The following is a 17,672-nucleotide window of genomic DNA, read 5'->3' as shown; positions in this document are numbered from 1 at the left end:
AGTCCGCTGTGAGCATCCCTGGTGTTGTCTGAAGGGTCTGCAGGCCCTCCTGACGGGTCTGCTGCCGGCTCCTCTCACGCGCCTGCTCCCCTGGGGGCAGAGTTGGAAAACCACTGGTGCTAAGCATCTTCCTACCACTGCAAATTCTTATCAGCATCATCTCTCTTTTACCTTTAATTTTGTTTTGTGTTATTTTCTCAATTAGTTTAAGTTTCTCTTCCTACCTCTCCCCACCCAAAGAATCAGCTTCTAGTTCACTTTTATTTTTTCTCATTCTTTCATATATTTATCTTTATCATTTTTAATCCCATTTTACTTAGGATCTGTGTTCTTTTTCTAAAACTGTAAATAATGTAATCCCTTTTTCTTTTTTAATATTAAAAGTACTTGTTGCCACAGATTTACCTCTAAATTACAGGATTGACTACATCCTATACATTTTTTATGTTAACTGATCATTTTAATTATTTAATAAACAATTTTAGTTATTTAACAGATTCCCTGCCTGTTCGTATAGCTGCTTTATAGTCTGGAAACTTTAAAGAAGTTATATTTTGGGTAATAGCAGGCGAGACCACTCAGACTAATCCTACAATTGAAAACAACTAAAAAATGTTGTGTCAAAATTTCAAAAATCTGGAAAGCATGAAAAAGATAAGATAGCAAGGATTTAGCAGGACAAAATCCAAATGAAAATTGGAACCTAGAGGGAAAGCAGAACACTGACATTGCTTTTGCCTCTGAGGACATCTGCCAATTAAGGAAACTTGGTTTTCATTTTTCATGTCCTCTCAGGGGGCCCACAAGGTCAGAAAGTCCAGTCTGAGTTCTGGCAAAGGTGGAGTGCAGTAGGAAACCTTCCTCCAAAAGGAAAGGATCCCAAAGGGCTGCTTCCTCTGGTTAAGAAGGAATCAGAAGTAAACCTACTCTCACTCTCTAACACCTGCCCCCAGGAGACTGTAAGAAGAAGATGCTTTGGTGTTGAACAGCGAAACCCTGTCCCAGGAGCCCCGGCAAGTCTGTGACCCCAATCCCTCACCTGACAGTCCAAAAGCCTTATGCCTTGAGCTGGTTTAAAGCAGTCAGAACTGACCCTGGGTGCTAGTGGATTCACATCCCACTGACGGGAGGCACCGGCATCTTAGGCGTCAGAGAATCTCAGGAATCTGAGCTGTTAGCTAGTCAGGTGCACCAGGAAACGAGGCACCATAAGCAAGAACCAGCAGACACATGCCCACAATGGTCTCAGGTGTCCTTCATTATCTAAATTCTCATTTTAATTCCAGGAATAAAATAGATTTGGATTTACTAGACTTTCCATACTGTACAAAATTTTGCCACACACTATTCAAACCCCCAAACTCAAGAACCTAACAGATTCAGATGATGAAACTCCTGTAAATAAATAAGCAAAAGATGGACAACCTTTCACAAATGGGGAAACTGCTTGAACAGATCCTTCACAGACAGGGATATCCAAAGGCCACGAAACATATGAAAAGGTGCATATCAGGGATGTGCAAGTTGAAACCACAACTGTCCAGCCCCAGAATGGCTAACCTGAAATAGAAAGACAGCATGAAGTACTGATGAGCACGTGGAGCGACGGGATCTTGCACACACGGCTGCAGGAGTGTGACTGACACAACCCATCCTGGAGGCCTGCTTGGCAGTGTTTACTAAGGACAAAGCTTATGACCGAGCAATTACATTCAGTTATGTCCTTAATAGAAATGCACGCACATGTTCCTCCAACGACGCATACAGAATACTTGTTACTATTTGCAATAGCCCTAGTTAAAAACAATTCAAATGTCCATCCACAAAAGAATGGATTAATCTTGTGTGGTAAATTCACTCAGTGAGGACTACACCCCACAGTGATGAGAATAAATAAAACATAACCATCTGAACAACACAGGTGAACTCCACAAGCATGATGCCGAGTGAAAAGAGCCAAGGACACACAGGGCGACTACATAAAGTTCAAAAGCAGACAAAATTATATGATGTTAGAAGTCAAGAAAGTGGTTACCTCGTGGGCGAGGTGAGCAGCTAAAATGGTCTGGGATTCTGGTGGATTCTGTTTCCTGATTTGGGTGCTGATTACTTAGGCATGTTTACTTTTTGAAAATTCATTCCACTGTCTACTTAAAATTTGTATACTTTTTCTGTATGTATATTATACATCAATAAAAATTTGAAACCTCTATATAAAGAGACATTAAGGTAGCTATAAGTAAATTGAGAGAAATACCAATTTTATCAATAGATCCAGTACAATCTCAATAAAAATTCCAGCAGGTTTTTGTTTGTTTTTGGTGGAATTTGTCAAGCTTACTTAAAATTCATATAGAAACACAAAGCACTAAGATTAGCAGGGCCCACTTTAAAAAGGAGGAGGAGGCAGGACCAGGTATTGTAAAACTACAGGAACTGAGACTAGAAACAGACATACAGACATACAAATTTGGAAACTTGATATGTGACATTTAAGGATATTTAACATCAATGGGGAAAGGATGAACTTTTCAATAAAAAGTTCAGTTGGAGATAATTGATATCTATATGGTAAAAATACAAAATTGGCTATCTATATCACACCATACACAAAATAAATTACAGGTGATTAAAACCCCAAAGTGAAAGGTAAAACAATAAAGACTTTTATAAAATAATATAGAAAAAATGTTTCACTATTCCAGGTTAGGAAAAGTTCTCAAAAAGAAATAAAAACCTTAAACATGAAAGAAAAGCTTAATAAATTAGGTTCTAATAAAATAAAAAGTCTATTCATTAAAAGTCACCTGAAAGAGACAGATTACAGAACAGGAAAAGATTTTTGCAACACACATAACTGACAAAGAGGCAGTAGGTAGGACATCTACAAATCAATGAGAAAAGACAGACCTGATAAGAAAAATCTGGGCAAAGACTTGAACAGAAGCTTTATAAAAAGGGAATTTCCAAACAGCCAATAAATGTGTGAAAAGGTGTGCAACCTCATTATTATTTAGAAGGAAAACACATTAAAACCTCAGTGGAATACCATTATAACCTTCCCAGAATGGCTAAAATAAAAAGTCCAAAAATGCAAGTGTCAGCAAAGATGTGGAGCAATGGGAGATACCAAACAATACTGGTGGGAGTGTAAACTGGAAAACAATTTTTATAATATAGCAAAATCGAAGAGGTATACACCCTACAATCCTGCCACTCCACTACAGGTATGTGCCTTAGACATGCTCTTTTGCATATTCAACAAATACATGATGAGAAAAGTCAAGGCAGCATTATCTGTAATAGGCAAATCTGGAAACAACCCAAATGTTCACTGACATCATGATATATTCATGCAGTAGAATACTCTTAATGGTAAAAATGTACGAACTGCAGCTACACACACAGTGAGGGTAAGTCTCAAACATAACATGTCATGGATCTGTCCAGATCCCCTTTTCCGGGCCAGTGCATCTGCCCCTCAGGTCCTCTAAGCACTGATTGCTAATGGCTCACAGCTGGCCCCTTCTCTGGGCATTGCCCTTGGCCTAAAGGGCACCCTCAGTATACCTGGGCTGAAGACCTCTTACTGACATGTTCCAGAGCCCCTTTGGGGCCAGGCTGAAGCTAAGACTTCATCCCTGCTTAGCTGCCATCCCTGCCCGGTCCTGCTCCCTCCACCACCTTCCTCCTAAGAGCAGGAGCCCCACAAACCACATGCACCTGCGTCCCTGTCCTCGCCTCTGCATGTGAGGAATCTGACATGAGACACACTGCAGAGCTAGAGAGAAAGAAAGAAAAGAGGACATGAATGGACTGAGGGGAAGACGGCGGCATAGGTGGACTCTGAACTCACCTCCTCCCACAGACACAAATTTACAACTACCCCTGGAACAATTACCCCTGAGAGAGAATAGAACACTGGATTGAAAGAACCCCCACAACAAAGGACAGTGCTGACTGCAGTGGAAGAGGCAAAAATTCCTTTCTGGAGAGAAAAAAGTCACATTGGAGCCACAGCACTTCATGGCCAGGAGCAATCCTAAATATACAGCCTTCCCTGGCAGAGTCGGGGAGCTGAGCAGGGGAGAGTCTCATAATATCTGGCTTTTCTGGCTACTAACAACAACAGGGATTACCCCCAGAAAAGCTATCAGTCATAAGAGAAATAAAGGCCAGCTCTTAAAGGGCCCACACACAAATTCACCCACTTTGGAAAGCCACCTAAAATCACCAGAAAGAAACCTGTACAGCCCTTTGGTGAAAAGAGACTCACCTGATAGGCTCTGGGTGCATCTTGGTGAGAGGTGAGACCTCTCCAAGGACTGAGACATTGGCAGCAGCCATTGTTGTGACCAAGTACAGGTGTGCTGACACAGACACCGGCAGACACCATTGGAATTCTTCCCCTGGCCTGTTAGCCAAGGGACTTCCCAACCCACTAAAGCACCAATTTAATCCAGCTCAGCCAGAGCAGGCAGCCTGCCCTTGGGACTGACCCCACTCACAGGTGGTGAGGTGAGACCTCTGCAGTGGGGCGAGTGGGTCCACTTCAGTGGTCAGGGTGTGTGCAAGGGGCAAGGCTGTGTTGACGGGGTGTGTGGCCCTGTGGTGGGGCTTGTCAGCTGCAGCTCACTTGTGCTTCTCTAACAGCCACATAGGGGATCGGCCCCACCTTCCAAAGCATGAAACAATTGGGTCTCCCATGCCTGGGAGCCAGCTCCACTCAGCTGCAATCCTGAGAGAACTAACAACAGCCTTCCAGGCCAGAGCCTGGCAAACAGTTATGCTGGGGGCCTACTCACTTAACAGAAAAACTGCAACAGAAGTGTGCTATTAGACCTTGCAGCCAACTGTGCTGGGGCGCTCCATGACCAAAAAAGTGACTAAAGGGTCCATAGCAGCCACACGCAACTAAGCATTACAACCAATCAGCCCGGGGGACAGCCTAGCCTCCCCAGGCACCTACAGCAAGGGTGAGCCTGCCGCAGCAGAAGGACACACATAGCCCACACAGGAGTAACTCCTGGAACTTTTGGAACTGGTGACAAGAGGGAAGCACACTGGTGGACCTCATAAGGCATATCCTACATAAACCCACCTCTCCAAGATGGTGAGATGTAGCTGACCCACCTAATACATAGATATAAGCTAAGATAAAGAGGCAAAATGAGGAGGCAAGGGAATATGTTTCAAATAAGGGAACAGGACAAATCCTCAGAAAAAGAACTGAACAAAATGGAGATAAACGATCTACCTGATAAAGAGTACAAACTAACAGTCATACAGATGTGTACTGATCTAGGGAGAAGAATGGATGAATTCAGTGAGAACTTCAACAAAGAACTGGAAAATATAAAAAAAGAACCAATCAGAACTGAAGAATACAATAGCAGAAATGAGAAATTCACTAGAGGGACTCAACAGCAGAGTAGATGATACAGAAGAACAGATCAGCAAGCTGGAAGAAAGACTAGAGGAAATCATCCAAGCTGAGCAGATAATAAAAAAGAATTAAAAAGAACAAGGAGAGTTTAAGGGAACTCTGGGACAACATCAAGTGCACTAACATCCATATTATAGGTGTCCCAGAAGGAGAAGAGAGAGACAAAGGGGCAGAGAATCTATTTGAAGAAATAATAGCTGAAAACTTTCCTAATCTAAGGAAGGAAACAGACACCCAGGTACAGAAAGCCCAGAGAGCACCAAACAAGATAAACCTAAAGAGACCCACACCAATACACATTATAATGAAAATATCAAGAATTAAAGATAAACAAAGAGTCCTTAAAAGCTGCAAGAGAAAGGCAACAAGTTACATACACGGGAAACCCCATAAGGTTATCAACTGACTTATCAGAAACCTTACAGGCTAGAAGGGAGTGGTGCGATATATTTAAAGTGCTGAAAGGTAGAAATTTACAACCAAGAATACTTTACCTGGCAAGGTTATCATCAGAATGGAAGGAGAGATAAAGAGTTTCCAAGACAAGCAAAAACTAAAGGAGTTTATCACCAAGAAACCAGCTTTACAAGAAATGCTAAAGGGACTTATTTAAGTGGGAAAGGGAAGACCACAAATAGGAATAAGAAAATTACCAAAAAAACAACAAAATCACTGGTGAGGGCAAATACACAATAAAGGTAGCAGATCAACCACTTATGAAGCTGACATGACAAAGAGTTAAAAGACGAAAGTACTAAAATTATCTATTTCCATGATAAGAGGGTAATGAATACACACTCACAAAAAAGAGGTTAAATATATCAAAAACATAAAATGTGGGAGGAAAGGAGTAAAAGAGTAGAGCTTTTAGCAAGAGGTCAAACTAAAGAGACTATCAGCTAAATATAGATCATTATGGACGTAGGTTATTAAATATGGACCTCATCATAATCAGAAACCAGAAACCTATAATAAATACACAAAATAATAAGAGAAAGGAACCCAAACATAATACTAAAGAAAGCCATCAACCCACAAGGCAAGAGAGCAGGAGAAGAAGAAAGGAACAATGAAGGACTAGTAAAATACCCAGAAAAAAAAAGCACAAAATGACCGTAAGTACATCCTTATCAATAGCTACTTTAAATGTCAATGGACTAAATGCTCCAATCAAAAGGCACAGGGTGGCTGATTGGATAAAAAAACAAGACCCATACATATGCTGCATACAAGAGACACACTTCAGACCTAAAGACACTCACAAAATGAAAGTGAAGGGATGGAAAAAGATAGTCCATGCAAATGGCAAAGAAAAGAAAGCTGGGGTAGCAATACTTATATCAGACAAAATAGACTTTAAAACAAAAACTGTGGCAAGAGACAAAGAACGGCACTACATAATGATAAAGGGAACAATCCAACAAAAAGACATAACACTTGTAAATATCTATGCACCCAACATAGGAGCACTTAAATATTAACAGACATAAAAGGAGAAATAGTAACGCAATAACAGTAGGAGACTTTAACACTCCACTTACACCAATGTATAGATCATCCAAACAGAAGATCAATAAGGAAATTTTTGGCCTTAAATGACACATTAGACCATATGGACTTAGTAGTATATAAAGAACACTCCACCCCAAAACTGAAGAATACACATTATTTTCAAGTGCACATGCAACATTCTCCAGGATAGATCACATATTAGACCATACAAGAAGTCTCAATAAATTTAAGAAGATCAAAATAATACCATGCATTTTTTCTGACCACAATGGTATGAAACTAGAAATCAACTACAGGAAGAAAATTGGAAAAGACACAAATATGTGGAGATTAAATAAAATGCTACTGAACAACAATTGGGTCAATGAAGAAATCAAAGGAGAAATAAAAAAATACCTGGAGACAAAGGAAAATGAAAATACAACATGCCAAAATTTATAGGATACAGCAAAAGCAGTCTAAGAGCAAAGTTTATAGCAATTCAGGCCTACCTCAACAAACAAGAAAAATCTCAAACAATCTCACAGTGCACCTAAAGGAACTGGGAAACAAAGAACAAATCTCAAAATCAGTAGAAGGAAGGAAATAATAAAAATAGGGTGAACATAAATGAAATAGAAACTTAAAAAACAATTAAAAAATCAAGGAAACTGAGCTGGTTCTTTGAAAAGAGAAACAAAATTGACAAACCTTTAGCTAGACCCACCAAAAAAGGGAAGGCTTGAATAAATAAAATTGGCAATGTAAGAGGAGAAATTACAATGGACACCTCAGAAATAAGAAGATTATGAGAATACTACAAAAAGCTAAATGCCAACAAATTGGATAGTGTAGAAGAAATGGATAAATTCTTAGGATCATACAACCTTCCAAAACTGAATCAAGAAGAAATAGAGAATTTGAATAGACCAATCACCAGTAAAGAGATTGAAACAGTAATCAAAAACCTCCCAAAAAATAAAAGTCCAGGACCAGACGGTTTCTCTGGTGAATTCTACCAAACCTTCAAAGAAGACTTAACACCTATCCTTCTCAAACTCTTCCAAAAAATTGAAGAGGAGGGGAAGCTTCCTAATTCATTCTATGAATCCAACATTACTTTGATACGAAAACCAGACAAGGACAACACAAAAAAGAAAATTACAGGCCAATATCACTGATGAATACTGATGCAAAATCCTCGATAAAATACTAGCAAATTAAATACAACAATATGTTAAAAAGATCATACACCATGATCAAGTGGGATTTACTCCAGGGATGCAGGGATGGTTCAACAACTGCCAATGAATCAACACGATCCACCACATTAACAAAATGAAGAGTAAAAATCACATAATCATCTCAATAGATGCAGAGAAAGCATTTGACAAGATACAGCATCCATTCATGATAAAAATTCTGAATAAAATGGGGATAGAAGGAAAGTACCTCAACATAATAAAGGCCATATGTGACCCACAGCTAATACCATTCTCAATGGAGAAAAACTGAAAGCTATCCCTCTAAGAACAGGAACACGACAAGGATGCCCACTTTCGCCACTCTTTATTTAACACAGTATTGGAAGTCCTAGTCAGAGCAATCAGGCAAGAAAAAGAAACAAAAGGGATCCAAATTGGAAAGGAAGAAGTGAAACTGTCACTTTTCGCAGATGACATGATTTTATATAGAAAACTCTAAAGAATCTGCCAAAAACTTTTAGAAATAATAAATGAATACAGTAAAGTTGCAAGACACAAAATCACAATACAAAAATCAGTTATATTTCTATACACTAACAACGAAGTAGCAGAAAGAGATGTTAAGAATACAATCCCACTTACAATTGCAACAAAACGAATAAAAGACCTAGGAACAAATTTAATCAAAGAGGTGAAAGACCTGTACATTGAAAACTATAAAACATTGCTGAAAGAAATTGAAGAAGATACAAAGAAATGGAATGATATTCCATGCTCTTGGATTGGAAGATTTAACATAGTTAAAATGTCTACACTACCTAAAGCAATCTACAGATTCAATGCAATCCTTATCGAAGTGCCAATGAAACTTTTCACAGAAATAGAACAAAGAATCCTACAATTTATATGAAACAACAAAAGATCCCGAGAAGCCAAAGGAATCCTGAGAAAAAAGAACAAAGCTGGAGGTATCATACTCCCTAATTTAAAAATATACTACAAAGCTATAGTAACCAACACAGCATGGTACTGGCACAAAAACAGACACACGAATCAATGGAACAGAATCAAGAGCCCAGAAATAAACCCACACATCTATGGACAGCTAATATTCGACAAGGGAGCCAAGAGCATACAATGGAGAAAGGAGAGTCTCTTCAATAAATGGTGTTGGGATAACCGGACAGCCACAGACAAAATGAAAGTAGACCATTACCTTACACCATGCACAAAAATTAACTCAAAATGGATTAAAGACTTGAATGTAAGACCTGAAACCATGAAACTTCTAGAAGAAAACATAGGCAGTATGCTCTTTGACAGTGGTCTTAGCAACATATTTTCAAATACCATGTCTGACCAGGCAAGGGAAACAATAGAAAAAATAAACAAATGGGTCTACATCAAACTAAAAAGCTTCTGCATAGCAAAGGAAACCGTCAACAAACAAAAAGACAACCTAACAATTGGGAGAAGATATTTGCAAACCATACATCTGATAAGGGGTTAATATCCAAAACATATAAAGAACTCATACATCTCAACAACAAAAAAAGTAACAACCCAATTAAAAAATGGGCAAAAGATCTGAACAGACATTTCTCCAAAGAAGATATACACATGGCCAACAGGTACATGAAAAGATGTTCAACATCACTAATTATTAGGGAAATGCAAATCAAAACTACAATGAGATATCACCTTACATCCATGAGAATGGCTATAATTAACAAGACAGGAAACAACAAGTGTTGGAGAGGATGTGGAGAAGGGAGCCCTCACATACTGCTGGTGGGAGTGCAAACCGGTACAGCCACTATGGAAAACAGTATGGAGATTCCTCAGAAAATTAAGAATAGATCTACCATACGATCCAGCTATTCCACTGCTGGGTATTTATCCAAAGAACTTGAAAACACAAATGCATAAAGATACATGCACCCCTGTGTTCATTGCAGCCTTATTCACAATAGCCAAGACTTGGGAGCAACCTAGGTGGCCATCAAGGGATGAATGGATAAAGAAAATGTGGTATTTATAAACAATGGAATACTACTCAGCCATAAGAAATGATGAAACCCGGCCACTTGTGACAACATGGATGGACCTTGAGGGTATTATGCTAAATGAAATAAGTCAGAGGGAGAAAGTCAAATACCATATGATCTCACTCCTAAATAGAAGATACAAACAATGACAAACACATAGAGACGCAGATTGCACTGGTGGTTACCAGAGGGGAAGGAGGGAGGGAGGAGGGTGAAAAGGGTGATTTGGCACATGTGTGTGGTGATGGATTGTAATTCGTCTCTGGGTGGTGAATATCATTCAATCTACACAGAAATCGAAATATAATGATGTACACCCAAAATTTATATAACGTTATAAACCAATGTTACCATAAGAAAAAAAAAGAGTACATATATTATGATGCACGCAGGCGGTAAAATAAAGAAAAGCAAAGACACAGTCATCCCAAATGTCAGCGTGGTGTCTCCTTCCAGTGGAGGGAGGAGGCACAGGGCTTCTGGTACTGGCCATGTTTTGTTCCTCCCCCTGCACGGTGTCTACATGGATATTCACTTTGAGACAACTATTTAAACTGTGTATGCATGTTTTATGCACTATTTAGTATACATGATATATACAAAAAGAAGAAAAATTTCTAAGTAATTAGAGAGATTTTTTTGGTTTCAACTTAAATAAAAATGTGTTTCCTAATCGGGAAGATAAACTGTTCCGTCTCTGCTTTCTCACATGTGCTGACATCTTCCTTGCAGCCGGTATACAGTCAAGGTTTCTAGCTATTGCATTGTCATATTTATCAATAAAACATGCTATAGATTTATATATAATTTGTATATCCCTTAATTTAATAGTAATGATTGTGTTAGTTATCTATGACTGCAGAAGAAACTACCCCAAAATTTAGCAGCTTAAAACAATATTTCTTATCTCACAGTTTCTGTGGTTCATGAATCCGGGTGCCGCGTAGCCGGGTCCTGGGCATCTGTAAGTCTGCAGTCGCGCATTGGCTGGGGCTGCAGCCACCTTACCGCTGGACCTGGAAGGCTCCACTTCCAGAAGGCTCACGTGGTTGTTGGAGGGCTTGGCTCCCCGCGGGCTGTTGCTGTTGGGGACTGTTGGGGGCTGTTGGCTAGGTACCTCCCTCGGTTTTTGCCCCTCGAGCCTCTCCCAGCACGGCAGCTGGCTTCCATCAGACCAAGCACCTGGGACACAGCCACAGTCTCTCCTGTTACCTAGTCTAGACGTCTTTGCTGCATTCCACTCCTGAGAAGCAAGTCCCCAGGTGAGCTCACACCTGAGGGGACGAGGTCACACCGGGCAGGAAGACCAGCAGGCTCTTTCAGGAGCTGCCCCTTCAGCAACATCACCCCCCAGCCAGCTCCTGCTTTGTTCCTTTGGAGAATCGTGGACCACTACTCAACAAACATCGCAGGATACAGAGTTTCACTCGCACAAAGCAGCTGTATCATGAGGTGATGTCTAGCAGCCAGAGATTCAGTCCTTGTGACAAGTATGGGGCTCGCGTGTGAAACGCTATCCGTCTTCTGTGCCCGCAGTGTCGTCCTACACAGGGTGCGGGTCCCTCTCACTGAGCCTCAGTGACCTGCTGGAGGCCACTGTGCGTCTTCCTGAGGAGGCTCTCACAGCATCCCTAACCTGTGAGCTCAGCTTTCCTCTACGAGGCCGAACTGGGGCGACCCCGACCGGCCATTCCAGTCTCACTCACGAGAGGAATTACGAGAACGCACAAAACACTACAGTAAGAGGAGTTGTTCTTACAGTGATAAAAGCGCCTATTAAACAAGTGTTTTTATAGTGTTGATTTTATTAATGATGAGTTGCTATTTCTTGGATAAAAGTGAAACACATTGATCTCCATAATGTCCATGACAGTGGGAAAATATGGAGCAAAAATATTTTCTCTTGCAGTTATTATGCTCCCCTTTGGACGGCCTAAGAGAAAAGTCCTCAGGTGCTGGAGCAAGAACATGCCCCAGATACAGAGGGATCTTTGACCCAGCTTCAGCGGCCTCTTATCGAACACACTTATGTTTTGGGAGATCACAGGAGTGAGCACCTCCTACTTAGTATATATCTGTGATATAGTCCTTCCACAGTGCATGTTAGTCATTGGGAGAAAAAAGAGAAAAACAGGTGAACATCTAGTCCTCAAATCTTTTAAAGCCTGGAAAGGAAGATGAAACATCTATTTCTAAAAATACACAAGGAGATCAAATTACAGAAGTTTAACAACAGCTTTACATATTTTAGCAGAGAGGTCTATTCCACAGAGAGCTAAAAACATTGCAAACCCCTGATGAAAGCTCACCTGCAGATGCAGCCTCTGAGAACGTTTCCGGGAACGACACCCGTTAGCTGGTTTTCTTTCACAGCAGAACCGCTGCCAGGCCTAGGCCCAGAAGGTCTGCGCGGTTGCGAAGCTGCACATCTGAGGCCTCTTTACCCCCGGGGGCCTCAGCTACTGCTGCCACCAGCACTCAGCACAAGCAAAGGCCCGGCGGCTGCCTGTGTGCCTGGAGGACGCCTCACACAAAACGCTATCGGAGTCAGTTGGGAGCGATTACCCGCCACTGAAAGATCTGGGAACCAGAGGTCAGAGAAACGTGAGGAAGGGAGTCCTTAGCACATTTTCTTGTCTTTTGTGCGGATTTTTCTTTTCTTTTTGCGAGGAACAGTGGTTCTCAGACTTGAATGTGTGTGGGAATCACTGGTGGGCGTGTTGAAGCACAGCTTGCTGGGCCCACCCCAGAGATTCCGATCAGGGGGCCTGGCGCAGGGTGGAGAACGTGGATTCCCAACAGCTCCGGGTGATGCTGACGCTGCTGGTCCAGGACCACACTTTGAGAAGCCCTGGCCCACAGCACGAGATCTTCATAAATGAGCAAGAAGCCTGCATGGCTGGTGAGTGTCTGGGGTTGTCCACGTGCTTAGGGTTTGTGGGGTCCCTTCTCCCCACTAAAGTCTCAGGAATATCCACTTCAGTCAGCCTTTGATGGACTTCTGGAATGAAATTAACAGTCCTAGTTGTTGGCCCTTTATTAACCCGGCTGGGTAGTATATAAGTACAATCCACAGATAACCCTGAGACTTCACTGGAGTCAGTGGCTGCAGCCTTCTGTCCAGATGCACGGGGAAAGTAAGGGAAAAAAATGGAAAAGAAGAGACTTTTTCAGAATGTTTCCCTGTCCTAACTTGTTCCTGAGCGTAACGAACCTTGTAAAAAGCAGAAAGTGGTCAAATATTTGCAACTCGAAGAACAGGCAAGACTGTCATGAGCTGGAATCCTCCCTGTTCGGTCTGCCTCCCTGCGCGGTTCGTCTCCCCACCACCGCTTGAACTCAGCTCCCCCTCGTGCCTCCTGGCAGGAGGGCACTCCCCTGTGTATATGGAGTCTTCGTGGCCCTCCCTCCAAGTAGGCAAATCCAATACGGGGCCCTTTCTCTGAGCTGACACTGCCTGCAGCAGGGCAAGCAGACCCAGGCTGTACTTCAGTCCCGCTCACCTCCTTAACCAGCGCCCTGGTCTCATGCACAGACCACACAAGTGGATGCAGAGCTCAGGAACCACCGAACCCATGCCCGCCCCACCTGCCCATCCACGGCCCGTGCCACCAGCACGATCCTCCTCGGCTCCACTCCCACTGCACCCTGGCTCCAAAGTCTGCAGCGAGTGTTGGGGCCTCGGAGCTGCAGCCCTCCAGCCCTCGGGATCTGAAACCTGCCTCTCCTTCCAGCTTCTTTTCCTGCTGCCTTTCCTCCTGCTCCCAGAGCTTCTGTCGGTGGAGCCACGCACTCAGCCCAGCAGGCCACGCTCCCTTACTTCTGGGTGGCTTTGCACATGCTATTCCTTCACACCAGAGAGTTTTTCCTTCACGCCTTTTCCCCTTGTTTTCTCGGTCCGTTTCTATTCATTCTTTTTAGAAAATTATTTCATGTAAAAGAAATATGGACTTATTTTTGAACTTGGAAAATACAAAGAATTATGGAGGAAAAAGTCCACATAAAAAGGTAACTGTGGGGGCTGGCCCAGTGGCATAGTGGTTGGGTTTGCACACTTCAGTGGCCTGGCGTTTGTGGGGTCAGATCCCGAGTGTGGACCTACACAGTGCTCATCAAGCTATGCTGTGGCAGCATCCCACATAAAATTGAGGAAGATGGGCACAGATGTTAGCTCAGGGCCACTCTTCTTCACCAAAAAAAAAAGGAAACTTTGGTTCACGCTTTGGTTCTTTGATTCATTTTCTCAGGGTATTTTCTATGCACATATATTCATGGATTATATCTTAAAATAGCTTGTGTCCTCCTTTTTTCACTTAGTCTTACATTGTAAGCTTTCTTCTCAACTGTTATAAATTATTTGAAAACATCTTTATATAAAGGCTGCATAATTTTTGTACAAGTTTGTGCACGTGTGTATATTATATCTGAAGAGTTTGTTTAACCCTTGTTTTGATCATTTAGATGATCATTTTTTTCATTTTTCTATTTTCTATTTTTTTCTATTACAAATAATGCTACAAAGAAGAGTTTTGCACACAACTATGACAGCCCTCTGACTATTTTCTTTTTTTTTTTTTTTTTAAAGATTTTATTTTTTCCTTTTTCTCCCCAAAGCCCCCCGGTACATAGTTGTATATTCTTTGTTGTGGGTCCTTCTAGTTGTGGCATGTGGGACGCTGCCTCAGCGTGGTTTGATGAGCAGTGTCATGTCCGCGCCCAGGATTCGAACCAACGAAACACTGGGCCGCCTGCAGCGGAGCGCGCGAACTTAACCGCTCGGCCACGGGGCCAGCCCCCCTCTGACTATTTTCTAGGAGAGGATTCTAGATGGAATTACTGGACCAGTAGAAAGGAACACTTTTAGGTTCTTGATACACACTGTGAGGTTGCTCTCGAGAAAAGGTGAACAAATTTACGAACTCGCCAGGGGAGCATGAACGTTCCTCTTATGTAATAACAGTTGCTCTGCTATTGAAAGTCATGATTTTTTGCATGTGGCCCTCGATAATTTGATTTTAATTTGCATTTCTTTGATTACACTGGACATTTTTCTACATTATTAACCATACGGATTTCCTCTTGTGTCAGGCATCCCTTTGTGTCCTTGGTCCAGTTTTCAACTGGAGTCATTCCCAACACCTGGTCACTGTGAAGTTCTGACAGCCCTGCACATCACCCTGGTCAGGCCTCCTCCTCGAATCAGACTGTGTGCACGTTTAGTCCTGATACTGTGCGCTTGCCTGTAACTCGACATGCCCATAGCCCCCACTGGACGAGCAGCAGCTCCCAGGCCAGGACCGAGTCCTAAGTTCTCCTCCTCGGCACCTAGCCAGCTGCCTGGCACAAAGTCTGTGTCAAGCGACTCATTTAATGAACTAATGAGGAAATCAAGAAGATCACTGAAGAGCTGACTTCTAACTTGACATGGATTTCATCAGGATGGTCTGTCTACATTTTGTATAAAGCAGAAAGGATAACTAAGTTCGTGGATTAATCCTGCAAACTTGTTTAATGTGATTGCTAACAGAGCAGCATGTAAAAATCCACACAGTTACACTGCTAGAGGATGAAAGACTCCTGGCAACTGTTTACTCAAAAGAGAAAACTAAACCCTTTGGTTTCATTTGTGGAAAAGTAATTTTCTCTGCAAAATATTATAAAATTATGTTTATTGAATCATCTGGAACTTTTCAAAATACCTGTAGTTACTGTAACACATGTTCCCAAAGGAGAACACAAAGCTGCACGTCCTCTGACAGTAAACACAGATGCACTCACACAGAAAACACAAACCAAGGTAAACCTTGAAAATAATTGCGTTTTCCATCACGTCATACTCTCAATTATAATTCGTGAATTCCTAATTCAGCCACTTCACAGTTTTGCTCTAAAAAAATACACATATATCCAGGTTAATACCATCTCTGAGACAAACCAGAGGTGAAAAGCAGGGTTTCTGCCAAGCTGGAAGTAAGGCAGCCACGCTCGCCTTTGGGAGGCACAGCTGAGCCGGGGGCCCGGGACTATTCGGTGCAGATACTCTCCAGCAGAGAGTCTGGTGTGTCCGGTACGAAGGGGCTCCAGAGGTGCCGAGATGCACGCTCACCCCCCACCTGTGCTTCTGCCTCAGGGGAAAGATCTCACCTGCAGCTGAGTTCAGTCTCTGGGCTGGTTCATTAGCTGCAGGCGCATTTGCCACACTCTTCCCCTCTGGTCATAGTGTTGCTCACCTTTGTAAACATTTAAAGGTACAATAAAGTGATCGGTTGTGCTCCATCTGAGCCACATCCTGCTCCACTTTTGAAGGCGCAGCTCTCAGGAACCGCAGTAAGATCTTACTGGCTCCACGAGGAGCCGAGGAGCCTACTGCGGCTGTTAACAGGTGGAGTCATTGCCACCAGTCTCAGCGGAGGTGAGCAAGTCCTGGGTGGGTTCCTCACCATGTGGAACGCCCGCTGCTTCACACAGACAAACGCACAAACACGGCTCTCTGGCAAGTCAGGCATCACTTTCTTCAAAGAAGCATAATCCGTCCCCGAAGCATCCATCAATCAATACGATAAACCTATCGAATGGGGCTCCACAAACTGAGCCAATACCTAGTAACTCGCTCCCGAATTTTGATTTCGACTGACATCTCTGCCTCCACGCACAGTCCCATCTCACCTGTGTCTGCTTCCTTATGCCTTTGCCCTCCACACGCCCCCCGGTTATACTTCCCACCTCACTCCTCTGAGCAGCATCTATAATTTGCGCTATACTTGGAGCAGGTGGCAAAGAAGAGAATTAAATAGGGGTAATTAGGATACAAAGTAAACAAATCAGGTTTCTCTAGAAATGAATAGGGTAAGAAATTTTAACACCTATCACATAACTGTAAACAGTGCTATTTCCACTGGATTTGAATAAAGACCCCTCTACAAAATTAGGGGCACCAAATACAAACACTGGAACAATTAACATTATCACTTTAAGACTTGTAACATTATTTATAATACATGAAATTGTAGTTGCTGTTAATAACTCAAAATGAAAAAAATCCATTGAATGGGATCATGAACATAGAGTGACAACAAGTTGTTACATCAAACACTTTTGAAAACACATTTAGAGGTTTTGCTGTGGGAAATAACTTTTAAGGATTTAAATTGTAGGATTTTTTTGTCATAGTTCTTTGACACGAAATGTGATATATTCCACATCTTACCAGAAAGGATAAAACCTGTCACAGACTGGATTCCGTGTTAGTTCGGCAGGAATTGCTGTGCCAATTTCTATACATAAGAGGCCTAATGAAAATCTTGTGAAAAAACATCCGAAATACCGCTGTTCTGAAAATGATGAAAATCCAAGGGTCCACGATTGAGATGACAGACAGAAAGCGCAGAGCTCGGAGGTCTTCGGCTTCTCCTGTGGTCCCGTTCTCCTCCAGGACAGGTTTAAACGCTCCACGGTAAGCACGATACTGTTGGAAAGAAAACA

General features: G+C 42.1%; 1 protein-coding gene across 4 annotated transcripts in view; it reads right to left on the bottom strand.

The window, feature by feature from the left end:
* Window positions 1-17,672, bottom strand: part of PTGDR (prostaglandin D2 receptor) — a 50,504-nt gene that overhangs the window by 24,988 nt on the left and 7,844 nt on the right. For 2 of the 4 annotated variants that reach the window (XM_044765642.2, XM_014854232.3), the window contains one exon: window positions 14,750-17,655. Coding sequence is in view for 1 of the 4 variants with exons in the window: in XM_014854232.3 (XP_014709718.2) it covers window positions 17,416-17,655 (240 nt within the window). In the remaining 3 variants the exon portion in view is untranslated. Of the gene's footprint in view, window positions 1-11,102; window positions 13,307-14,749; window positions 17,656-17,672 lie in introns of those variants that run through there. The other 2 variants (XR_011501608.1, XR_011501609.1) reach the window with 2 other exon arrangements.

The sequence above is a fragment of the Equus asinus genome, chromosome 2, assembly GCF_041296235.1.
Source record: "Equus asinus isolate D_3611 breed Donkey chromosome 2, EquAss-T2T_v2, whole genome shotgun sequence".
Classification (NCBI taxonomy): Eukaryota; Metazoa; Chordata; class Mammalia; order Perissodactyla; family Equidae; genus Equus; species Equus asinus.
The sequence above is the reverse complement of the archived record's forward strand: the minus strand, read 5'-3'. Positions and strand labels throughout refer to the sequence as shown.